The sequence below is a fragment of the Struthio camelus genome, chromosome 4, assembly GCF_040807025.1.
Source record: "Struthio camelus isolate bStrCam1 chromosome 4, bStrCam1.hap1, whole genome shotgun sequence".
NCBI lineage: Eukaryota > Metazoa > Chordata > Aves > Struthioniformes > Struthionidae > Struthio > Struthio camelus.
This window is the reverse complement of record NC_090945.1, coordinates 58,662,151-58,689,150: the sequence shown is the minus strand read 5'-3', so window position 1 is coordinate 58,689,150 and position 27,000 is coordinate 58,662,151. Positions and strand designations below refer to the sequence as shown.

The following is a 27,000-nucleotide window of genomic DNA, read 5'->3' as shown; positions in this document are numbered from 1 at the left end:
TGAGGGCATGCTAAGTTCATTCAAATACAGGTCACCACATGTCACCAAAAGTTTAAAACCATTCTGTTTTCAAAAGGTAGAATGTGATTAGGGCTGACTCCATCCTTAGTGTTATTTAGGAAAAAAATACCTTTTCTGTTTAGCCAGTAGAAGAAAAACAGTAGACAGAGCCAGTGATAGCCATTTTTGCAAATATTTGTATTTATTTGGTTCAACATATGACAAAATATTTTTGGTAAGTTCGACCATGTGGTTAATTGGAACCTTTGAAGTGAAAGCAGACATTCAAACGCTAAGAGATTATGCCGAGCCTAAATTGGTTTGTGGTTTGTTTTTAGATGTTTGTCTGTAGTGTACTTACTTGTTATCTTCATGGTTTTTGCAATTGGGGAAAATCATTCAGAGGTCCAGATTTTGAAAGGTCGGAGGGGGAGAGCAGAGGAGCATAACTGCTGGGGGAGGCACTTTGCCAAGAGTAGACTCCAGTGAAGCATCTCCGCTTTCTCTACAAAACATGGAAATTGTGAGGTGGCCGAGAAGAAGATGCAAAAGTCAGAAAGCTGAGCAGGGTGATTAGCTGGTACAAGGGCTTTTCATAGGAAAGCAGACCAGCCGAGACACAATGAAGTCATCTACTCTGCTCCACAGCCCCAAGGCCAGCTAAGCTCTACCTGTGTCATTCCTAGCAGGTGCTTTCCTGTTGTAAAGAGCTCCAGAGAAGCAGACCAGGCCAGTGCTCTCCTGCCCTCAAAGGTAAAGCTTGGGGATTTTTTTGTCTCACCTCGGTATCTCTTCTGCACCTTAAATCCATCGCCTCTCTTCACTTGTGACCACAGAGAACAGATTATTTTCTTCTCTCTGCAGTAACACTGATGGAAATGAAGACTGTTTCCATCATTTCAGTCTTTCTTTTCATCACTTTGGATTGTAGCCCTCTTGTTTCTAGTCTAGCTGTAGCTAAGTCAGTCTAAATAAAGAGCATGTTCCTTGAAATATGACACCCTGACCTGCTCACGGTACTCAGGTGCTGCCTTACGAGTGTGCACAGAGCTAGGATTACTGCTGCTGCTACACCGTCTGGGAGGAAAAGAAAAATGAAAAAGTGGCTAGAGATAATGCCATTGCCTACTGAGAGTCTCAGACATCTCTGCTGGCACAAGGGAAGTGATCTAGTCACTAGACTGTCTCCCCTTCTGCCCCGTCCCAGTTTACTGCAGAGAGGCCTAATTGCAGCAGGTAGGTTGGGGCAGCTCTGTTTCAGCTGAGTTGGATGTTTGGAGAAGCAAAGCCTTAGATTTTAGCACTGCAAATAATTGTGAAGTGTGTGCTGGTGCTGGAGTGGTTGTGTGGTTGGCTGCTTTTGCGGAATAAGTGAGGGACTGAGGTACGGCGAGCGCTCCAGAGTGGGCTCTCATGGCTGAGCTCTGGGAGTCTGGCTGCAGCCAGCTGAGGGCGTGCTCTTCTCAGCTGCCTCCCCATCCTGTCATTGCAAAAGGCAGTTTGGGCTACAACACTGGACTGTGAGTTGGGCTCCTTGGACATCAGGCACAGGGTCCCTTTTGTCACCTTTGCTGCAGGAGCAGTACCTGCAGTACCCATCAGCAGATTTGAGAGCTGATTGTGTGGAGAAAAATCATTTAATCTCAGGAGTTCGCAGATGTATCATACATGAACTGTAAGCGTTCAAAGTAAGATCTTCGAACTTCTCTGTGACTACAAGCCATGGCATTAAAATAACTGCACCAAGATACATCATTGGCACTCATCTATTAGACGTGGGGCCACCTTCGTGCCCTCAAGCCATCTTACCTATGTGTCTGGGCATACTTGATGTGCTGTTACTTGGTTCTTTCTAAGCCTACTTGCCTCCCCTCCCCACTCATTGCTTAGTGCTGTTGAGGCTTTCAAGATGAATTCTTAAATTAAATGAAGGACTATTTTATCTAGGTCTAAAAAGAGCTAAGTAAGTCCTGTGGGTTGCCTTGACAGTTCGGTAGTTCTAAAACTGCATCTTTACTGATGATATCGCTAACTTTAGATACTTCTGTACCAATTGAAGTACAAAATTGCACACGCTTGCTTCCCCCACCTTGGGCGTGTTGGTTTGCTGATAGTGAGCGTTGCTTAAAATTGTTGATTATAGCCAAGGTAGTATATGTTTGTAAAAAACTTTGACAAGCAGTCTAAATAATAAACATCTCCAGTGTGCAAAACCTGATCTTCTGTGGTTTGAGGAGGAGAAACAACAGAAAAAAAAAAAAAATCCAGTGGCTATCTCTTGTGAGCCATTGCTGTTTTTTTACTGAAGTGGAAATGAGGGTAGTTAGTCTTTAACAAAAGCTTCAAAATGTTAATTGGCCTTACCTAAAGTGGTTCCAGAGGAGGGGTACAAGTGATTAGCTTGCCTTTTGCTTCCCAAGAGTTGGGAAGTTTTTAGCATTAGAGACGTCATGATCCCCTGCTGGTTCTGCAGTCCTTCTGCACTTAGGCATGACATGACCTGATTTTTTTTTTCCATTTTTGAAAACAAACTCCTCTCTAGGTGTCTTCCAGATGTCATACAGGAAAGCACATCTCACTTTGGTCATTTAAAATTTTGGTTATCAGGTTTAAAAAAAAGAAAAGAAGCAGCCATCAGCGTTTCCCCCCCCCCCCAAAAAAAAATTTGTAACTACACTTACAGCTGCATTAATGCTTATTTTGATGTGCAGTATTTGATTTACAGAATTTTTTTTTTTTTTAAAAACAACAGCACCTACACTAAGCCTTTGCAGGTGGCAGTCAGCCACAGTCTTTATGAAATGACTGTTTTTCCCAGCAGAGCAAGCTTTGGTCAGTACCTGGGGCACAGTTTGATTGAGCCGAATGGCTACTCCATGCTGTGGTTTTGCTCTCTGTCCTGCTGGCCGTGGCAGCAGGCTGTGGACCAGGTAACGCAGAGCAGGCGCTGCTCATGCCGGCCCTGCTGCAGCGGCGACACCGACCCTCGCTCTCAACAGACGGTAACAGAGAATGTTTGCAGGTGACTCTATAGGAATGTTCTCATAGCTAAATTTCAGTATGTTTTTATATTATTTGATTCTGGTTATTCTACTCCCTCATGGCCCTGAATAACATACAGTTGACTGCAGTTCAGTTAAAAGGCAAATTTTAACTTTGTTAACAGTTTCTGCATGCTGGTGTAGGTTTCAGCATATGCCTGTGTTATTGAACTGCTACATACCAGTTACCACGAGACAGTTAGTTAGTTAGTTAGTTATGTAAAACGCACTACATTCCTGAGGAAAGTCATATGACAAAAATATGTTGAGAGGAGTTTGATTTCCACTTTTTTCAGCTTTACACCAGAAATAATTCAATCCAGAATAATTGCTGGCAGTGGTAATATTCTGAACTGGAAGCATACATGTGGCATAAACTAGAAGTTACACAGTGGTTGTAGTGCCAGACCCTCCACAAAAGCTGTAGTGCTAACAGGGCTATCATCAGTAGTACTTTAAACAGCTAGAGAAGGGGATGCAGATACCGGTTTTAAGGCTATTTTTAAGCATGACTGCTAAAGTTATAATTTTGTCCTTAATCACTTCACACCTCCACATTTAGAGAGTTGATGACAAAAAAAAAAAAAGAATAAAAACACATTTTCAACAGAAAAGTTACTTGGAAAATGATTGTGAATTTTTATTAGTACAGCTAAAAAGAAACACATCTGCTTGACTAGCTCCACTTGGAGCTACAGCTATGGCACACTTGAAAAAGAAACTGTAATCTTCATTATAACCATTATGGCAGCACACAGGGAGGGGCTTGATACACTAGAAGGATGAGTATGTTTGCTTATTTTATGTGCACATATAGAAAAAAAGCAGTATAAAAATACTCTTATAAAATTACAAATTTCCTCTTTACATGGAATGTTGTCGCACACAAAATTGCAGGGAAGGAGAAAAACCCTACTGCTCTCTGCTAAAGCCATTTGGGATGGGGCTCAGTCTATAATTCCTTCAAACTGGTCTTAGACAGGGATTGGACGATAGTTTTGAGCAGGACTCCCCTCCCTTGTTTCTTTGGAGAGACTGCTTGGAAACTGGTGGCAGGCCAAACCCAATTTATTAAAATGAGGAATTACTTTACATCTGATCATGTGATAGTGCCTATAGCTACATGAAATGATTATATGTTCTTCAGTGCTTTACTGTTTTCAAAGCTTCTAACAAACAACTTCACTTGGTGGAGCGATATCAGGCTGGGCTGTTCATTTCACAACACCACCTTTTTGTCTTGATCTCTGGAAAATGGACCTTGCTGAAATCCTCGCCTGTCAGCGTTGCAGCGGACTGTGGGGCAGGCTGGCTCTGGCACTCCCCAGGCCATGTTCTCAGGTGGCTCTTGGCCACAGGCCCCAGAGAAAAGCTAAAGGGGGGACTGAACACTGCAAGTTCCATACATTAAGGCAAGGGTATCAGTAACCCTCACTGCAAAAACATGGTCACAGCTGCATTCTCTCAGTTGTAGCTGGGGGAAGAAGAACAGATGTATGTTACAGAGAAAACAAATTCCCTAGTACCAAAAAAAAAAAAAAAAAAAAAAGCACTAGCAAAGCATTAGGTTTTCTTTGTGAGTATGAAACAGTGATACAATAGTCACATAAATAGAGTTTCAGAACCCATAACATAAATATTGAATATTTATTACTAATGCTCTGTAGAGCACGGTCTAATATGTCTAACATCAGGTGTGTTAAAGGAGGAGATACGGAACTTAAGAGGTAAACCTTTCACTAAAGTCTAAAAGTCAGACTAAACACTGCAAGTCAGAACAATGTAAATTAACTGTAATGTGATTAATAGTACCTGAAATGTCCTTGGCTGTCTTAATGCATGTTTCCACATATGGCAGTCCTGGTATTGACAAGGTCCTGCCACGTTGTCATGGGGGCATGCCAGAGGTAGCAGAGAGGGTCATTTTATTGTATGCCTCAGGCTGGATTCACAGCATACTAGGCACAGCACTGAAAACACCCAAGTTAGTTAGTTATAGCTGTTCTGCTCCCCAGTGAAATTCATGTTATAATCCTCAGCTTCCTGACCCAGGTTTTCAAAAGCAAGGAGGTGTGCAGAAGTCATCTACAGTAGTTGGTAAGAAACACCTCCTCTCTGCCAGGCTCTACTGGGATTTTTTTTTTTTTTTTTAATCATCTGTAGCCTCTCTTGGAGTCAAGGCTTAGCTTTTTATCCACTGCACAAAGCACTCTGCCTTGTCCATCAGGCTAGCAAACATTTGATCACGGGTCTAAGTCGTTGCTGATGAAGCTATTGTATTTTATTTCACATATTTATAATATTAATTTTGAGTAGGACGTAGTAACTCCAAGTCTTATTCAGCTTTTTCTTTTTCTCTCCAATGATTGATTGTTTAATCTTGCCAAGCAAAATGAAACTTCTAGTGCAAGATACTAGAAAAGACCTAGCCAAAACACTTTGCTTCCCAGTATTTAAAGTACTGCTCTGAGACATCTGAGTTCAAGTGTTTGCTCAGAACACTTTCTTTTTGTGTTTAAAAAGAAAAAAAAGAAAATTACATTTTCCATAGCTCACCAGCTGCTCAAACTGGCTCACTGTTAGAGGTTTAGCGATTGTCAATGCAAAATAAGGTTTAAAAAAAAATGCCAACAGGGCACAGATTTGATAAATGTGCTGATCTGTGTACTGTTGTCAAGACATGGGCATTTTCAGGCACACTGCAACACAGAAGTCTCACACTTGACAGGTAGAAACCATCAAAAACGCTGAACAACTAAATGTTGAACTCGGGTGCCTCAAGTTACGCTGCCCTGCCACCCAGCACCCTGCTGGCTCTATGAACAGGAGCAGTGGAGTCAGGGCAGTACATGGTTAGACCCATGCTAATTAGCCACCCTGAAAAAGAATACGTTAGCTCGGGCACACCAGCAGCATGTGGCTGGCACCTTGCGAGACCTGCGCCTGTATTCCTGTGCGCCCTGTGCCACATGTGTGCACGAGCTCAGCCATCTCCAGCACCCTCCAGTGCTTGTGCCGCCATGCCTGGCATTGCCCTTGTGACTATACAGCCCGTCACTGTCCTCTGAATGCACGGAGTTCATTCCTCATGACAACTGCTGCGTGAAATTGCATGTGCTACTGACTTAATAGTATTAAAATAGGTTGTTTTATAGTTTTACTAGCCTGTGCTACTGCTTAGTTTGAATAACTGAAAGGCAGAAAGTGTCTGATGTGTTTCTTTTAAACCTTTTGTTGTGTTTGGAATAGCAACACAACACAGCTAAAAGAAAAGTCAAAAAGGACTATTAGTTCTACCCCAATCTATATTCGCCAGCAGGAGGGTTTACCATTAACATACACTGCGTATTCCATAGCTCCACAGCAAGAACAGATAACAGCTTGAAACTCCTTCTCCTAGAGTTTCTGGACTGCAAAATCTTCAGGGTTGAAACGTCGATTCCTTTTTCCTTTTGTCTGTCAACACAGTTCTTAACATCTGGAGCTAGTTTAGCAGAAAGGTGTGGATGTATATTTGTCTTTCAATCCACTCAATAAAATGTGACACATTGCTGTAAACTCCAGGTCCCAAAACCTTGGAAAAGCAGACAGAGCCCCAAGATGTTAAACCAAACAAAGTCCAGCGCCCTGCAGGTTGCTCACACACAAGTGGTCCTCCACTGTCACCCTGCAACATGAAAGGAAAAACACAGTCTATAGGGGCTGCACATAGCCAACAGTCATATGGTTAAAGCTATGTCTCAATTTCTAGAGAGGTTTGCTTTTCGTAAGTAACTCAGCTGTAAAAACTGGCAGCACAGCTAAACTACATAGCAATATAAAGCGTTACCAGTATTTATTCCATTACATTTGTACAAAAAAAAAAAAAAGAAGCTGTACAATGCCCATACTAATGAAAAAAATATATAACTCATATATATGAACCTAAGAATCCTCAAACAGCACTTCATAATCATAAACTGAAGTTGATTACACCAATAACAACAGCTGTTGGGTTAAAATATGTAACCAGACCATACTATCATTTCTACAGAAGATGAAGTGTGCTATACATAGTAAGTACCATACTATAGATTTCTAAAAGCAATTGTTGCTGTGAGTTTCTTCTTAGAGTGTCCTACCATGCAAGAGTCCACAGTGCCAGACTCATAGCCAGCACATAACATCCTGCTGGTGATGGTTTTCATGTCAAAGTATGACTGGCATTGTTCTAAGGAAATGATGCGAACTTCTCCTTCTTGAAGCTTAAAAGGCACTAAAAAAACAGAATTAAGCATTAAACTACACACAAGCAGACAAGTAGTTATAATGTCTCTTTGAGCTAGGATAAATATTTCCATTAAAACAGATTTGAAATATTACTTAAATGTAAGGAGAGAAGTATTCCCATTTAGCACAAAACTCAGATGAAAGCAGACTTTTTTTTGCACTGCCTCATTGCGGGATTCAGGATTCTTGCGCTCCCAAGTTAGAGGTGTATATGTTGCATTCTGGAAAAGGACCAAGCACATGAGGCAGTGTCACACTTCCACTTTATTCCACATTGGCACTGAGAGATTGAGGAGAGAGAGCACCTTTATATGATACATTATTACTTTTAAGATGGGGGCAGTATTGGACAGAAAACAGTAATGCAAGGGAGGGGAAGGAAAGGTTTGAGCCATTTGTTCAGTGGCAGAATCACTCCGTTTTCCAGGTATCTATCTCCCATATTCACACTTGGTATAATCACCGGCTGTTTTGAGTTACAGTATGGGTAAGTTTGACCCAGAGAGTGCATGAGGAAATCAGAATTCAAAGGTATTGAAATTATTTTAGAGCGTTCAGGAGCCCATAAAGGGCTTCCTCCTACTGAAAACAGTTGACCTAGCTCAAATTCACAGGGAAGCTGTTAAACCTTGAGCATGAAGTACTAAACCTTATGTAGCCATGATGAATTTTACTGCTTTATAACGTAAAAACTTTGAAAGCATTTCCACAACCACATTAGAGAGCAAAGCACTTTTTCCATTGACCAGTGGTACAAAAACATTCTGTTATTTGTTCTGCCATTACATAAAAGCTAGTCTTAGATGGGTAGAGCTGCTAGTAAACAGACTGTCCCTCCCAGGTACAGTTTAATTCTGTGTTTAGGAATGCAGAACATGAATTTTCAGTTATAAATGGAACAATTTGTTCATTATTGCCACAGGTGTGACCTGGCTGCTAGAGGTGAAATGCCACTACTGAAAGGAAAATTTCTTTCTCCAGTGTACAGAATTACACCTTTCTCTAGTAATTACTATACAGAGAAGAGAGAAGCACAGAGGACTGAATGTAACCAAGCCAGGATATTTTTGCATATGAGGTATGCAGGCTCATTCTGTCAAAGCAAAGATTTGCATAACATAGTTGTTATTGTCACGGGACCCAAGGATTACAGTGGCTACAGAACAAAAAAAAAAAAACAAAAACCCACAATAATGTTTCTGTTCAGCGAAACAAAAACAAAACTTGTGATGATGCCAGGATGGAATAAATCACATCACAAGCCCAAAGTGTGACACAGAGCCTTGGTTTAAGAAAATCTTCTTTCAGCTTGTATGCCAGTACTTTCAGTGCCTTCTTCCACTACCTTCTGCTTTCACTGAACTAAGACTATTACCCCCTCCCCAAATTGGCAATTTGATATCTTCTCACAGCTCTGAACACAGCCTAAAAGAGTAAAATGATAACTATTTCAGGCGACTTTCTTGGTAGTAGTTCCTAACTTCTCAGCATTTTTGAATAATCAAACCACTTAACCTAGACGTGAATTTAGGAGCCTAAATTTAGGCTACTGATTTAAAAAAGCTAGGCTCTGGTCATAGCTAGATACCTTCATGCGTAGTTACAGTTCCTTAGTATTCAATAAGATCCAGAAATAATATAAGTGGATAAAGCTTTGTAATAGGATCACTTATTTGATTAAGTCAGTAGAATTTCCAAGAATCCCAAAAGTATTCATCTTACTTTTGTTGCCCATGTGTCCCCAGCCTGTGATGTAGCAGTAGGTATCTGGCTGAACCAACTGGTCTTTGCTGGGTAAACAGACAGGTCGCACATAACTTGTCTCATTGATATCTTCATGTAGTTCTACAATGCTGATATCATAGTCTACTACTGCTCTGTTGTAGCGTGGATGCAGGATAATGGTCTTCACTAGTCGAGTCTGCATGAAGCTTGATGGATGATCCAGATTGCTTATACCAAACACTACTTTCCAAACAGCTGCATTTTCTCTCCTTTGTTAAAAAAAAAAAAAGAAAAAAAGAAAGAAAGAAAAGGAAATTTTAATTGAGATAGTAAATGAAAATACATAACTGAGAATTTTTGTCTTCCTGACTTTCTGTACGTTGCACTTCACAAAACATTGCACGTACAAATACTACAAGAAAAACAAATACTTTATGTATCATATTTAGGATATATATGTAGGGCTTTCCATTTCCTTCCTGCTTGCTACCAAATGAATTCAAGTTCGGACCCTCAAAAGGCATGTAACCACCTACTTGCTGTACTAAATGCCAAAGGTTATCAAAATCATCCTGTGGATCCTGCCCAAGTACTAGGTGCTCACGTGCTCACTGGTGGGCATATACAAAGTTCTCAGGGAATTACACTGTTGTTCAGTAACATGCTGCTGACAGCAGTAACTCAAGCTGAAGTCCCAAATAAGTCTCAAAGAAGCAGTTTAATCATGAAAATTAAATCTTTTATGCTAGCCCTGGGAAAAGGCCCTTCTTACTTATTGGGCCCCCAGTCTGTGACAAGCACACTCTTTATGCCTAAGATCAAAGGTTACTTTGACTCTTACACAAAATTGTTTAGCCTCTTTTTTTTTTTTTTTTTTGGTAAACATCCATGAATACAAAAATGATGGCTATGGTTCAAATGGGAAGACTGAATTAGCATCAGTTGAGCCATGTGAGAAAAACATGGACTTCATGAAGGGCTTGGAGAGTATCATCTCTTGATCATACCTGGTAGCAAGAAGTCACAGGATCCTAGTTAGTCTGTGATTCTAAAAACCCTCAAAAAAACCCTCAGCATTTTCACAACTGATTGAAGATAGTGCAACTAAACACTTGCAGAGACTAAAGCTTAATGAAAACAGGCAAAAACAGCTTTTTTGGAAAGTAATCAACAGAATTGTGGTTTCTATAATTTGTAAAGAGCTTTGGTTGCTAAATAAAAGCTATTTTGATTTTAAAGTTACATGAAAATTGCAGTATTTCAGACTGTAATGATCTTTTTACTCTCATGCTCAGTTTGTGAACAATTTTTCCATAATGTGTCAGGATTACCTGCTAAGAATGTTCATATCCTATCATGTTTATGAACATTATAAAAAAAAAAGCATTGCTCTGAGAAATAAGAAGTTACAGCTGGAATGTATTATCATACAATGAGGAAAAATAATGTCTTGGATGCTTTTATGTAACGCATTTCAAACTACTCTGGACAAAACACAGGGGACTACGCTGATGAAATTAGCCATGGACACCATGGTTAACGTAGCTTTTTCCATTTATAACCTCCACAAGTATTCATGGCCATTTGCATTAATATTTTCTCCTGTGCTACTGATACATGGTCCTCGTGTTTGGGACCCCAAACTTCACAAAATACTTTTGTCTAATGCACCAGAGCACTTATAAAATATTAAAAATTGTTAGCTTATCTAGCTTGGTTTGGTAGATTTAGAAATATTTTGTATCGAGAAAACTTAGTAGTTTTAAACTGCAGTGTATAATGCAACATTATAGTAACCCACTCTGTAACACGTATGAGATCAACAGCAGACAATGAATGAGCTTGCTGCTTATGTAAGACATTATACTACTGAAGAGTGTAAAGATGTCAGGCCCCTGGGAACACAGCCTCTATCTCATCAGAGAGGCAGAAGAGAATTTCATACAACTCCTCAGTACATATTAAACCAAGATACCTTAGTATTTAAAAAACTTTTTGTCATTTTCTTCTGTAAGGCATTTAGAATACAAATGTGAAAGAGACCTCCTCAATATACTACTCTAAGCTTACATTGATATTATGTAGCCCTGTATCAGAGGTAAAGGAACAGCTCTAAAATGTAGTAGTGGTCTTTCTGCATTTGACAGAATGGGAGAATTTTTACTTCATAAATCTGACAGCTTCATTTTTCACTAATGAGAGAAATCTCTTACACATCAAATTCAGCAGCAGCCTAATATTTATGCAGGATCACCTGTAAATCCCACCCTTTAATTTAGAGCACCAGAAAAAGTTCTTCCAAAGGTAAATAAATATTCCAGAAACTATTTAGCTGTACTTAAAAACACATTAGAAAGAAGAGGTCCTCTTTAGGGAGGTCCTCGTGCAGGACCCAAAATCTGATAAATAAAATGCTCTTGTTTGCATTTTTATTCAGGTTTAATATTCTGTTAGTTTAGAAGGAAAGTTATTTAGGTTTGTCTTTGAAGTTTCTATTTTTTTTTCCCTCCTGTCTCAGTGGAATCAGTTCCTCTCAAACATCCTTAGGGCTTGATACGATCAAGAGTTTCTGATACCGATTTTGATAGTCAGAACTGAGGTCTCTCTGACATTACTTTCTCTAACATTTCCATAAATAGCCTTGCACTAAGATATTCATGCTATCGCTGACTTGTCTTCTGGCCTGGAGACAAGATCCAGAGACTGCCTCTGCTGCAAGGTACACTGAGAGCCAGGAAAAAAAAACATAACAACCAAAAATCCTACCCCCTACCCTCACCCCCCAAACTCAAATGCTGGAGAAATCAGTGTTCCAGAAATGAAAAAGATAGATAGAATTGAAATTATTCCTCAAAAAAGGAATGATTGAAGTTATAAAGAAATAGTCAAGATGAAACTGAAGTACCATCTTCTTTCATGCTTACCACAGAATTTCTAGTGGCTTAAACAGGAAGAAAAGGTGTTTAGTCCAAAATTTCCAATGAGCAAGTACCATCTGTGAACAGGATTAAGCACTGGTGACAACCACCTAGCAAAAAAGTACTTGCCAACTACATCAGAAAAATACACTTTGATTATCTTTAGAAACCCAATGGGAAAACTCTGGTGCAAGACAAAACAAGTAAGATAATAAGCTTCATTCCAAAATTTGTGTTTCATTAAAAAGACATGGTGGTTAGCACTGAAAAGCTGACAATGATTAAGACAGTTCCTAAGAGACATGCAAAATTCCCCTCCAGACAGTCCACCCACCACAGGACCTCAGATACCATGACTCAGTGAGTAGTGGTTAGTACTGACTTTTTAAATGATTGACAATTGTAATAAAGAACTGGCCAGTTAGTCTGTAATTAGAAAAGGCAGTGAACTTCAGCATGTCAGTTACACTGTGAGCAAATACTCATTTTTTATTTTTAATGACCACAACATTTTGTCCGGGGTCATTTCTATGCTGACTTCCAGATTGTTTTCTTTAATCTATGGCATTTGTATGAGAGTTACAGGATTAGAGAAGATTAGTCTTTTGCATATTTTTTTCCTGAATTTCCTACTGAAAGTCAAATCTGCTTGTTTTACCTCTCATTAGCAGTAGATACCAGCAATGAATAATAAAGCATGTCAGAACCTCAGCTGACGCTGTTTTATACCATTCACTTTCCCTTTTAGTCTCCAAAAACAGGCCTCCGTGATTTGCCATTCTATGAATGTCATCACCTGCCACCAATGTGTCTAGTGGAGGACTTGGTAATTTTCATGTGCAAGTTATATCCAATTTGTATACAAGCAGTAAAACTGTCTTAGCCCTTCTCACCCTTCAAAGCAATGTGCTACTGTCAAGACCCATCTTGTTGCAATCAAAACACAGCCACATATGTGTCCACTTGGCTCACTCTGCAGAGAGCACTGCCATGGCCATCGGCCTGGGCGACTGGTCCTGCCACCAAGGATCCTCTTGTTCATGCGAGCGGCTGGGCGACGGCCACAATCTAGTGAGGACCAGACACAGAAGGGATTTACTTTCTACCATGAACACAGAGTGTACAGGATGTTCTGGAAGAAACCTGGGTACAGAACAATACTAACAGAGTCGTTAAATTACACTGAACAATACAATAAACAAAATCATCAATGTTCACACATTAATATCAGGCACTTTGAGCCGTTTTAGTCCTTCCTTTACATCAAAGCATTCGCTCTCCTGAGATTAATTTTGATGGCTCAGCCTAGACAAATTAAACTATGAATCAAATTAACGGGAGGGAAGTTGGCCTTTGTTTATCTAAACAACAGAGCTACCCAGCAACCCTTGAGAAGGCGTCTTGGTTTTGTTGCATTGTGTTTCTGTCAGCTACCAACATGTTTGGGCTACTTTGTACTATACATAAGAACTGCCTCTGCAAAATTAGCTCAGCAATAAAAAGCCTTTGCTTAAGGCCAGGCCTGAGACAAATGTAACACTGTTTACTTATCTGCAAGACACAAACTTGCTTTGTTCATGGAAATCACCAAGGGAAATATTTGAAGATACTCTAGCACTCTACCCATTCTACTTTATATACTGCTCCCCTTGGGAATTGTCTCAGAGTCCTATCTGCCAGAGAATTAGTATTTTAAATATAGTTAGCCCTTCACTTTTGGTTTACTTTACATTCTGGATTTGTAAAGTGACAGACTGTTATTATTTATCCTCAGTCTGAGGATAAATATTATCCTATTATTTATCCTATTATTTATACTCAGTCTGTTTTAGAGAATGAATGAACACCATCAGTTTCTGCAATCAGCCTGCCAAGGGAGGATTCCTACTATTGTGTATACATGTGAGAGTTTAGTGGGGAAGAAATAAATCGGAGAAATGGTGATTTGTAATTTCTAATTCTCACTGTGTTCCCTCAGGTAACCTCAGAGGACATGCGGTTTTAAGTGTACTTAAAGCAACATAAGTTAGGAGCATTCCTTTAACAGGCTCCTATGAGGTGGGTTTTTTTGGTAAAGGCAGTAAATATGATTAGATTTGATTAGATTCTCAAATTTAGGTAACACTTTGTGATTACTCTTCCCAGTGTCGCGCTAATTTGTATTTTTAAGTGTTCTTCAGCAACGCTATCCTTGTTTGTAGAACATGACTTCATACAAGATGAAGAATTTCTATACTTTCAAACCACTTAAATTTACACAGTCTGCTATGCCCACAAATTTATATGTAGCTTTCTCCTTTAGGTTCCTCTTTCCCTTGAGATTCACAGCTACAAGCAGATCACAGCTTAAACTTCCAGGTAAATAGCCTGCTAACCGCTCTGGTGGTAAAGAATATTTTTGGCAACAAAGCAGTTTCAGCAAAATTAATTTCTGAAACCTGACGGCTAACAGAATTCATTTTGTGGGAGTGAAAGCCGGGCTAGGCTACTGCAGTTGACAATCTACTGCAAAAGACAGAAAAGCTGATGAAACTGAATGCAGTAGGAAAAAAAAGCAATGCAAAACTGGAGGTTGCAGAGGTCTAGTGGGACTTCAGAATGAACCCACATTAAGTATCTGCATTTTTTTAAAGTGTATTTTAACATATCTTGTCTTAAGAGCCTATATACAATTCACTTTGCCTATTTTCCCTGATATATACGTTTCTCTTACCTTCTTTAGTACAAAGAAGAGACACTTTGCTGCTGCTTCGACACATCTGCCTAAATATTGGAACAATAACATCATGGAAATCTCAATTAGTTGATGTACTTTTTGGTAATTTGCATATCAGCACAGATAATGTAGCTGCTGCTATGAATCAGCTGTTAAAATACCCCCAAACCGTATAAAGAAACACAAGGACTTTCTCATACCAGAAACATCAACATCTGCCAGTGTCTGCCTGGAGACAATTCAAAATATTAGTTCAGCTTTTTAATGCACTTCATGACTGGGTGCTACATATTTTGCAGACTACCTCTTTCTCTGGGCACTGATCCAGCTCTGAGGTCAGCTGAGAGGTACTTTCTGTCAATTCTTAATTTATGGCACCTGAAAGCACAGAGATTGCTGTTCTCCTCTTCCTTACAGCTGAAGGATAGAATTTTCCGTGGACCATCTTTGATGAAAATGTTCGCCCTAAAAGCTGGGGTACTTTGATGAAAGCCCCGGAAGTTTGCAAAGGTATTAAGACAACAGAAAGTAATCACTTCTGTTGAAAATTTTCAAGTGCGAAAGGAAAGAATGGATTCTTATGTTAAAGGAAGGGGTATCCTTGTTAAAACGGAGAACATTGTGGCTCAACTATCTGATTGCCTTTTTACTTCCACCACCACCATTTCCACCACTTCTTTAATTTGTGGCATGTATGTGCTTTTCTGAAGCAGATGCAGAGCTGAGTTAGACCGTATGCATGGATTAGCTATTCCCCAGGTAATTCTTGGAAGGCTGAAATTTTAGCAGGTAGGCAGTACTTTTAAAGTTACAACTACTTAACGAGAGGCTGCACTCAGTGTAAGTACGTACTAATGTGGGCACAACATCAGTGAGTCAATAAGCTCACCATATTAGCCCAAGGACTCAGGCCTGGATCTGTGTTTTGGCCAGGCCCCTGCTCCTTACATTCCGGATAGCCCATTCATATACTGTACAAATCAGCCTATTCTCTGTTCCTCTTCAGCCTGAAAAACACTGACAATAAAATTCTGTTCTTGGAGCCCCATGGAGCCAACTTCACAAATGATATCTGACTGAAAACAATTCTGAGGAGCATTTACATTGCATAAAAAAATACAGAAGATAACAGAACAGCCACACTCAGGAGAATAATTACTCCCCTCTCTGGAAGTTTCTTTGACTTGTGATGGAATAGCCAGTCTCCTAAAAGATTATAAGCTGTTTTGTGCACAATGCCTGCATTCTGATATACCTGCTCAACAAACTTCTGTGAAAATACTGGTCTATTTGTTGGTTTTTGCCAAAGTTTCTGGCACAGACATTTTACATGCTGAAGTTGATCCAGATGAATATACCTAGACTGTGGCGCTCAGGGGCACTTCCCAGGTCCTGAGCTGTCTTAGCTTCGTGCTGGGAAGGGACCAAATGCATATTATCCCCTGCAAAATTTGCTTTGTACTGGAAGGAAAGCCAGGCATGAGAGAAGAGAGAAAGCCATGATGTGCCCCAGCATGCCCTCTACTCCAGCTGGACACCTGGGAGATCAGACTGTAGGTGCATCTGCTCTGCAGCTTGCCCACAGCCAGTGAGGTCCAGGCAGCCTGACACAGTCAAAAAGAAAATGGCCTCAATCTTCATACAAGACCTTAGCTTCTGACCTTGTTGTTACCCATTTTTCAGATTCTAGGAAACTGGAACATCTGTTCCTACGTGTTACTTTCATCTCTGTAACGGCTTTATCAATTATCCACATTACTGATGTTTTCTCTGCTTTAACTTGCACTGGAGGTGAGACTAGATCTTCTGTCAAGTAACTCAGAGGCTCCAATCTAGCCCTTCGCAGATATATCACAGCTGACCACTTTCAAATGTGGCAAAGCACCTTGAAATTCTTGCTTTGCGCTTTAATAACCTAACACAACATGCTCACGAACCCCCCTTTGCAGCTGGTAACAGCCTAGGATGTTTATTATTGTATTAGTCTAGAGAAAAGCACCTAGATACCATTAGGCTAGCAGAAAGAGACTGAGAGAGAGGAAAATTAAGAGATAACAATAACATTTTGAAGTATCAGGAATCACCCTACTAACGGTCCTTTTTCTAGATTAATAGATACAAATTAACTTAAATGAATGGGCAAAATACTAACGTAAAACAAAACTACTACAAAACTGATATGTAGGAAAGCATAAGTAGACACTTGCAGACACAACCTCATTCAGTTTTCATCTGCTGAATAAATCAGCCACTGCAGAAAAGGATCCCTACAGATCATAAGAGATCATTACAAAAGAAAAGTAGGTGTGTTCCTCAGATCTGCTTCTTCATGCATGTGTTGTACCTCTGCCACCTGCATTTAGCCAAGACATTTTTTCTTATGAAACAGAAGTATTTTCTATGGAGGAAGGATGTTTTGGAAGTCTGTTCTGAAATCTCTTTCTAGGCTTTTTAGTTTAAAGAGGAAACATCATTTACTTTTTGAAGAACAGAGTCACAGATGCAGTCACAGATGGCTCTCGCACAGTTTTGTTCTCAATGCTTGAATGAGTTCATTGGCTCTTTAGTGTGATAGTCACACTTTGAATGTCTCAACCATGACTGAAGCCTGGCTTATCATTTAGCAACCCCCTATTTAGTAGGGTTAATTAAAAGGAATAGACCAACGTCTGAAGCAAGAAGAGCTGCTAAGGAAACCTGCTGTAAGTGGATATAGCTTCTGCTGAGGAAGATGTAGACTGTCCAGATGTATGAACCCAAACTACAGGGGCCAAAGAGGGAGATAAGATATTGCTTCGGGTTTTGCTATATATTACTTACTGGACTTTCTTGGTCAGCAGGGATTTAATGAAACTGTCTGGTCAAGGTGCTTCAGGGGCCTCCCCTCCCTAGCAGTGAATTGCTGTTAGACTTGCAGAATGAGGGCCTGAGGATTCACAAGGCTAACCCAAAAGAGACTACAATTCTAATAAACATTAAAATCATCACAGACTGCATCTTAACAAGTCACATGAGTATATACTGGGCTTTATATGCAGATACCTTAGAAAAATAGACCTTACCAAAAAGAGTCTGTCATCCTTCACTGATACATGACTATCCACGAAACTGAAATAAAACTTCATTAACTGTTTCTTACCCATTCACTAGAAGTGCATGTAAAGTGGATGCATTTTTATTCTTCCAATCTGAGTGCAGATTCAGCCATTTGTGATGCTGCAATTCCTCATTTTCTTGTACAATTGTTGTTTTTGATGGTCCTCTGAAACAAATAAAATATATTTATAGATCTTCCAGTATGTCCCTGTGTTACAGTTATGAAGGGAAAGAGGCTTTAATACCTCCTGTTTACACCAAAAATACACAGTTGAAAGGTATTTCAAAGCCAGCTGTGGTAGAATCATAGTTTGGGGAATGAAATCGCCTCAAGAAGCCAGACCAGCTAACATCATAGCTAAGATTATATGTCTTTCACATAGTATTTTCTGAAAACTGTAAGAACGAACAAGAAGCAGGACTGGAAACTACAAGAATCTTCTGGTGGTATTTTCTATACTGCAAACATACCTCTACTTGTTTCATTAATGCTATATTTGACTAGTGAAAATGTCTTAAGTTTTTTTCTCTACACATTTGACATTTGCTTTCATTTGCCCATTCTTTGTCTGTTTAGATTGTTTTCTTACCAAATTACTATTGGAAGTAATATTTAGTTGACTTTATGCTATTCATGATGATGATCAACTCATAGGAAATTTAAAAACATCATGAAATCAATAATCTTTTAAATGAAACGTGGGACATGCATACACGTTGGTGTATGCAAATGTATAAATTCAATTTTCCTCTTTTTTTATCTGTGGCTATTAAAATATTCCATCTTTCTCCATAGTTCTTCACTGTGAGAAAACTAAGAAAAAGAATCAAATCCTCAGCCACTTGACTGGGTCTTAAAGATTCATCAATTTTTTATCATGAGAGTATTAATTATTCTCCTAGATTAATTCCTACTTCAGTGGGACAATAGGATTATATTTAAAAAGCATGTATTAAAGCAAAAACGTACCTTCTTTTCAAACTTTTATGTGTAACACAAGCACACTTAACTCACTATGGGAAAACAAAAAGATCAAATGTATAAGGAAGTGTCAGGCTAGCCTAACCCAGAATATTGTTATCATCTCTTACAGAAAATTTTCTCAAATATATATTTTAGGCCAATTTTATATAGCTGCCAACAGCTCCATGGCCACACAGAACAGGTCAGAAATGGAATAGAAAATCTTTAATCTACCCCATTTCTAGGCAAAATCTTCCTGCAGTATCTGGAAGGCAAGGTTCACATGAGAGTAACACAATACTGTATCGTAAAGTTCCATCAGAATGTGCACAGCAAAGACAGAAGAGTCTAACATTTACCCCTTACTGAAACAGAGATGATTGCTAAAAATAAATACATATTTTGAGAATGGGGGTAAGAAAGTTAAAAAGGAAATTACTCTTTATGGGGGAAAATATTATTGGGGCAAATTATTTGCATGGCAAATCTAGAGGAGCTGGCCGGGACAAAGGGAGGGGAGAGATATGTTATTTTAAATATCTATTATAATAATATCTATTGTTTTAAGAACTAAATTGTTCATCTTGTTGATCAGCCCTACAGGAATATTTAATCCCCCGATAATCTAGGAATTCTCTATGACTTTTAAAACCCTTTCATTTACAGGAATGTACAGTCCTTAAGGCAGACAACTAAGAACTCCTTTATACAAGCTAACACTTTAAGGCATGTTATATCTAATATAAAGACAAGTTCTCCTACACTATGACTAAGTTAAGGTTGCAGTTTACGGCACCCAGTGCACTTAGTATGATGCCGACTGCAAAGAACTGAGTGAAGCTTCTGGTGCAGCCCCCCATCAGTACTGCCCTATATGCATTGATATAGTAGGACTCCTAGGTTCCTCTGGTGGATGAATCCCCATGCAGCTATACCACCTGCACACTGGGTAACCATACCACTGACTGCATGGCACCAGCACAGCAATACAACTAAATGATTACTTTATTAAAGCAATTTAGTCTGACACTAAGTCTAAGTCCTCATGTTACCTATTCAGGACTATTGTATTCAGATGAGCACTTTTTGTAGTGCTCTAAACTGTAGTGAAATACAGAATTTTTTTTTACTATTAAAGCCTATTTTTATTTTGATTTTTTTATTATTTTGATCATATTTTGATTATTCAAGTCTCCTGCATTTTGATTATTAAATTTGATTTATTAATTTGATTAATAAAGTACATTTTGATTACTTTTAGTTTTTTGATTATTAAAGCCCACTGGAAAGGTGTTCTAGCAAAAGCAAAGTCTTATGCTGAGGACTCACAGCAGACTTTTTTAGTAGGGCTGTTTGAAATATTGTTTCTACAATTCCCTGCCTCCGAAAATATAATAAACAGATCTTCATATGTATAATAGGTAGAAGAAAAGGATTTTTTTCCTAAATTCCTATCTTTGGAAATCCATAAAAATTTAACAGTAAATAGCAGTCTGAGTCTTAGTAATAATATCTGAGAACATCTCTGAGTCCAAGTCGCCTACTTTGTTAAACAAAATCAATCATAGGCGATAATGTCAAACCTGGCATTCCACAGCAAATTAACAGAAATCTGAAAGTAAGTTAGCATGGTTTCACTAAGAGGTACTTTCATACATCCATCTCTTCAGTTTAGTTATTCCCTGATAGACTCAAAACAGTGAAAAAAACTGCTGTTTTTGTATATCAAAACTGCTAGATAGAAAAAAGAGTGTATTTTTGAACTAGCTCTACAAGTCACACAGCTTTCCAATACATCCACAATTAACCTTCATAAGAAAAACAGAATATCTCACTCTCCTTGTCAGCAGTGAGAAGAATTTCCAAGGACTGCTCTTCTGAACACTGGTCATGCCAAATTCTAAATCCTAGCTTGTGGAAAAGAAAATGAGAAAAGTTCAGAAGAAGTATGAAGGGCCCTGAAAAACACCTTTCAGACCAAGCCTCTCCTGACAGTACACTGCAATGCCAGCCAGGTTATTAGTTTGTCTTTAAAGTCCATCTTTCAGTATTACTCGCATTTCTTTTTAAAAGCCTTACTAACGTACAGTATCCGTTAGCCAGGTGATTGCACAAATTAATGAACAGCTAAGCATGATGTTTTACGGTAAAGTTGCTGTCAGTGCAACCATACGGAAATGTTTTCAACAGGACTGGCAGAATTAACTAGATTCTGAGGTCCTACCCCTTGATCCTATATGCTACATTACTTATTTCTTGGAGCCTCCCCTGGGCATATTAAACAACTATCACTCCATGATCTACAACTCCAAATGTGTAGGCATATATTAACAAGCATTTTTAAAGTCTGTGTTTTTCCCCTCATTTAAAGAAAAAACTCTTTTGCAGCAAACAGCTTTCTCCATCAGTGCCTCCTTATGGTAAACACATATAGCTGTCTCCTTTCTTAGTCTCCAACATTTTCTCATTCTTTCTCCCACCAAATATACACAAACTTGATTTTCTCTTAAGATGACAATCTGCATTATTAATCTTCTGAGAAAAATTATGTTCAGCAGTTCATATTTGTGCACAGTGCTATTTTATGTGGCTTTAACCAACTATCTGATCTACAAAACACATAATGCAGAAAAAGGTGCAAATGTCATGTCATATCTGGCTATAAACCTAAATTGCCCCAAATACTAGATTATTTTGTTGAAATTTTTGATTTTAGATTATAGCTCCAGATACTATAATCATCATAAAACAGACGCGTGCTTCTAAACCCAGGTCCCCATCCTGCAAGACAGTTAAGCCCAAAAGCCCCAGTTCTAGCTGAAGAAAAACTGAAGAAAGTTGTTCTGGCTGAGTATACAGCCTATTGGCATCCAGCAAGAGGCTGCTATGCCATACCTATACGTTACAATAGAGATTGCATAGCACTCAGCGATCAGGAGGGAGGAAGAGCATTGGTCACTCATTTTACCCAGGCTCATTCCGTTCTTCAACAACACAACTGGCAGCAAGTTCTACACTGCTCCTCTTCGAGCTGCAGCATAGAATTTCTTTTGCAGACAGAGCCTGAAGAGAAGGGAAGAAGGATCTTCCCTGACAAACTGGCTACTCAATTCATGGTATGTATTCTCTTCATATGAATAATTTCTTTTACTGAGTTTCTTACAGACCTCAACAATGCCTTTTAAGTTACTAAAAAAGCATTTTGAATAAAATAAGACTATAGCAGCTAATTACTTGAAGACTTCAGTCTACATATTTGAGGTTGAAATTAGCTCTCTTTCCAAAAGTTAATTTCAGTGGTCTTCCAGAGTTGACCTAAATTAAGTCAATTTGCACAAAAACCATGTGTGTGGTCACATGTAATATCTTTCAAGATTTTAGGCAGCCAAATAAAGAAGCTTCTTATGACACGTTTTCACAAGGCTCTTTCACTTTTAGCAAATTTTTCTTTTTTTTTCTTTCATTTTGTTTGCATATTACAGAGCAGCTTTATTCAGAAACTTTCTGATTTTAGATTAATGCTTTTAATTATTACCCCCACTGCAAAAATTATCAAAATTTTTTGACTGAAACCATGTTTACCTGGAATACAGGGTGCAGTTTTGTGGATCCTCAGTTCAAGAGGGATAGTTAGAAAGTTAGAAAGGATAGGGTCCTGCGAATGGCTCCTGCACCAAGGTGTCTAGGAGCCTGGAGCACTGATGTACAAGGAGAGGCTGACGGAGCTGGACCTGTTTAGTCTTCAGAAAAGGAGGCTAAGGGGCAATCCAAAAGCAACTTCCAACTATTTGAAGACGAGTTACAATGGTGATGGAATCAAACTTTTCTCAGTGATGCCACACAATAAAACAAGGTGAAATTGCCTACATTTGCAGCTTAGGAGATTCATAGCGGATGATAGGAAATACTTTTTCATCAAGATGGTAGTGCAGCCCTGGAACAGAGTGACTGTGGGATCTCAGTCCCTCAAGCTTTTCAAGACTTGGCTAGATAAAGCAGTGGCTGAGCTGAACTGTAGTTGGTGATAGTCCTGCTTCACTTGGGAGCTGCACTAGATGATCTCCAGATGTCTGTTACAGTCGGCATTTTTACAATTCTGGTGCACAGAACAAATACAGTGTAATAGATAGTACCTATGCCGAAGAGCTTAATCTTAAACAATGCTGACAGTTACTAGAACAGTTTTTTTCACACATTAGAACATCTTCTAACATTACAGTATAGTCACTGAAATACCTACATCACTTCAGACATTCGTATCATGGTAATGGTCATATAGGCCTATTGGGTGGTGAACTTTGGATCAGATCTTCCACCAGAGTTTCAAAATAACTTACAAATCTTGCCAGAATCCACTTGACTATATAATAACTCATGGTAATATTTGCCTACAATCATTTGAGTACTGAAATGCATTATAAGGTCATTTTAACACCCATGGGCTTCTAAGAATCTGTTACTGTAAAGACCACAAAAATTTAACTGACTGTCTCATGTGGGTATTACATATCTGAAATAAAGATTTATGTCCAAAACAACTGGGCTAAAACTTCTGGGCTCCCAGCCAAATAACAATCTAATGAACACACTTCAGGGTGCCTATAGTCTCGGTCTATGGGCTTCCTAAAGGCCATGTCAAATGTACCATAATTAGCTACATTTATAACAGATACAACTGCAGACAGCAATGTTTTACAATTTTTCCTCCTCTACGTTTGACCGTGCCATTGAGCTCTATGAACTGATTCAAATAACTAGCTTAATGGTAACACTTGAGCTACAGCTTATGCTAACTGTGTGGTAAAAGACAGGTGTGGTATCTTTTACCCAGGCTTTTACTAGGTCCTCTGCCTTATTTTTAACAATGAAATAAGATTAGGATGCTATTGAAAAAATTCCTTCCAAAAGTCTATCTCTCACTAAACAGTTAACCAAAGCAAAAATGTCATAGAAAACTCAGTTGAAAGGGATGTTCTAAGGTCACCCAATCCATTCCCCTACTCGAAAATATGATTAACTACACCTAAATTAGCTTTGACAGATGTTTGTCTACCCTGTTTGTTAAAATATCCAATGGTGGAGATTCCACAGCGTTTCTAGGTAATATATTCCACTTAATTTAACTACCCTTACACTTAGCAATTTATTTCTAATGTTTGTTCCAAATCTTCCTACCTGTCATTTAAGCTCATTATTTCTGGTCTGTTTCCCATTGGAAATGATGAACAATTTATTCCTTGCTTCTTTGCAGCAGCCTTTCACTTTTTGAAGGCCTCTATGCCTCCCTTTCCCTGACCAACCACCCAGCGCTTTCAGCTTTTCTTCATAGACCATGCTTTCCACGTGTTTGGTCATTCTTGCTGTCCCGCATTCAGACTTTTCCCATCTAGTCCAAATCTAATACAAGAGGAATAGAACAGAGAACTTACACCAAATGTTGTACATAAACCTTTCTGTTTATAAACTATGCTTGCTTTTTGTAAAACAGTATGGTACTGTTTCCTTATGTTCAACTTCTGACCATTATATTCCCCAGGTCCTTCTCTTACAGATTTCTTGCGTTGGCATTTTCCATCATATATTTATTCAATTTATCCCTACATGTACTATTTTCTTAGTATCCCTGGCATTAGTTATTTCAAGCCATCTCACCAGTCTGTCAAGAAAACTGTGAATTCTAATCCTGTCCTCCAAAATGCTTTCAGTTCCTCCCAGCATGATAGTGAATGAGAAATCAGTAAGCACTCCATCATCTGAATGACCCACCACAACACTGAATATCACCCAGACATAGGACAAGTCCCTCTAGCCTCCAACTAATACATCTTTATGGTTTGACAGTGAATCATTCTTATTATTTCATCTTTGTCCATATTTCCTTATTTATGTTAAGTCATATGACATAGTACGAAAAGTTTTACTAAAGATACATCACACCTACTATTTCTTCCCTATTCACAGTGTTTCTACCCTTTCAAGGAAGGAAATTTGGTGACTCTGACATGTTTTGTTATTCATATATATATGTTTTCTGCCATTAAGACTTTACGTAAGTGTTCTTTGATAATTTGTTGGCAATTGAATTTAGGCTGACCAGCTGATAAATCATCTTCTTTTTCCTTTTTTAATGAGAGACAGCATATTTAACAGTTTTCAGTCTTACATAGCCATTCTCCACAACATCTCAAAGATAATGGCTACTGTTATTGCCTACCATAATGGAGATCTGCCGTAGTCATATATCTTAAGCCAGCCCAACTCCTTGGAAAAGTGCTATATAAGCTGGGTTTTTTTTTTTTGTTTTTTTTTTTTTAACTCTAGCCCTAATTCTTAAGTCTTTGCCAGTGGTGGCTGTGTTAGTCATCAGATTGTAAATAACTGTTAATGAGTAGAAGATTAACATTTTCCACTTATAAAATATTGTCTTGGGAGGTTTTTGTTGGTTTTGTTTTGTGTTTGTTTGTTTTGCTTTATTTTTGTTTAATATCCCTTGGCTTTTCTGATTCTTTCCATAGATACTTATGCTCTTCTTTTATATCTGTCCTTACAAGTTTGAGCTAAATCTCCACTTTCTCCAGAATTCCACTTGGAGTTTCAGGTCACTGAAGAGTTTATGTCTTTGCGAAGTTAGTCTTGCTGCTTCACAGAAAGATATCTGTAGGATCAAATGAATGTCAAAGAACACACATAATTCTAACACATCTAATTTCTTTAGTTTAAGAAGTTGTATTTAATCTAAGACAATTTCCAAAAACGTTTTTTTGAAGATCATACTATAAAATCAGTCACTTACAAAATCAGAAAGGCAAGACATTTTAATTTACACTCGCACTTTAGTCTATCTGAATGTGAAATTCTAACTTTAATTCTCCCTATTCCATTGAGCAAAAGTATCTCAAATCTCTCAAATTCTAAGTTTAGAATAAAATACATATTTCAATAATCCAAAAGTCAGATTCTTTCTCTCTTCAAAGTAACATTCCTAGATTCAGCTTCTATAATTCCAATGTTTTAAGCAGAGCAGGCTTGAAAGAGGAAGCTTTGTGGTGTACCAGAAGGTAATGAATAATGTATGTATGGACACTAACACAAAACAAAGCAGGCTTATTTCAGAATTGGAATAGCATGTTTTTCCTGTCTGTACTTACAGGTGAATTTAACTTGTTTCTCACACTTGAGCAGAATTCTATAAAGCCATGGTTGTACTATGGAATATGGAGTAACAGATCAAAACCTTGATTTTAACAACATTGAAATCAGAAGAAACCTATCTGGAGATATGATGTGCAAAGAAGTGGAGACATGGAAAATGGAAATTCAAAAAATTCAGAGCATTTGTGGACATGTATGATTAAATATTTCTTAAAATTTCTGAAGGGATTTACATAATCATTATGCTATTTCCAGATTTCAGAAGGCCTACATTCTTATGTCCTAACTGGAAGGCAGTTCTACCCTATCAGAAATGAATTAGCATGTAATTATGTTTACAGAGATTCATATGGTTGCTTGTTCTCGGCCATTTGAGTCACTGAAAGTTATAGAAATTACAATGTATGATTTTGTAGCTAAACTGAGAAAAAAACATTTTGGACTGATCTAAATTCAAAATTTGAAATAAAATTTAGATTTTGTTAGCTGGAAGTCTTAGTTCAACTTAAAATCAGATTTAAAGTCCTTCATTTAAGCTTTTTATTTTAAAAGATGCAAGTCACATTTAACACAAAAATATTGGTTTGGAACAAAATAAATGTTAAGCGCTTCATTTTAAGATGTTGAAACAAAATACCTAATTTGAGCAAATTTGATTTGAAAGTCATTGGGGAAAAAAAATTGGATTTTATAATGTGATTTATACAAGCTCTGACATAACATCGTTTGAAAACACTGTTTGTGACCAATCATTAGAATAACAACCTTTGTTTTTTGTTTTTATTTTAGTCAAACAATAACAAAAATTACTTTTTTACTTAAGTAAAGTACCTAATCATAGAGCTAAAACAGTGCTGTATGAGGTAATTAAAAATACAATTAAGGACTATTTGAAGCAGTTGTCACAATTTGCAAGGAATTATTAGTTTAAAATTTCTTTGAAAAAAGCCTTCTCCAAATAATTTTATATAAAATTTTAAACTACCTATATACATGAATGATGAGGCATAAATATTAAATATAATAAAATAAATCTGTAATCTATTGCTTTAAATCTATGTATTCTATGTATAATTGTGTTTTACCATTGTCTTATGGTTTCTCAAAACTATTAAAATC

The 27,000-nt window shown here is 38.1% G+C and overlaps 1 protein-coding gene across 5 annotated transcripts in view; it reads right to left on the bottom strand.

Moving 5' to 3' along the window:
• Positions 1 to 3,656: 3,656 nt before the first annotated feature.
• The window catches only part of CORIN (corin, serine peptidase), a 159,417-nt gene continuing 136,073 nt past the window's right edge, over positions 3,657 to 27,000 (bottom strand). For all 5 annotated transcript variants that reach the window (XM_068942966.1, XM_068942970.1, XM_068942969.1 and 2 more), the window contains 6 exons: positions 17,809 to 17,931; positions 14,667 to 14,716; positions 12,847 to 13,021; positions 9,033 to 9,304; positions 7,163 to 7,296; positions 3,657 to 6,708 (listed from right to left, as the gene is read on the bottom strand). In XM_068942966.1, the coding sequence (XP_068799067.1) occupies positions 6,526 to 6,708; positions 7,163 to 7,296; positions 9,033 to 9,304; positions 12,847 to 13,021; positions 14,667 to 14,716; positions 17,809 to 17,931 (937 nt within the window). In that variant the 3' untranslated portion in view covers positions 3,657 to 6,525. The remainder of the gene's footprint in view (positions 6,709 to 7,162; positions 7,297 to 9,032; positions 9,305 to 12,846; positions 13,022 to 14,666; positions 14,717 to 17,808; positions 17,932 to 27,000) is intronic.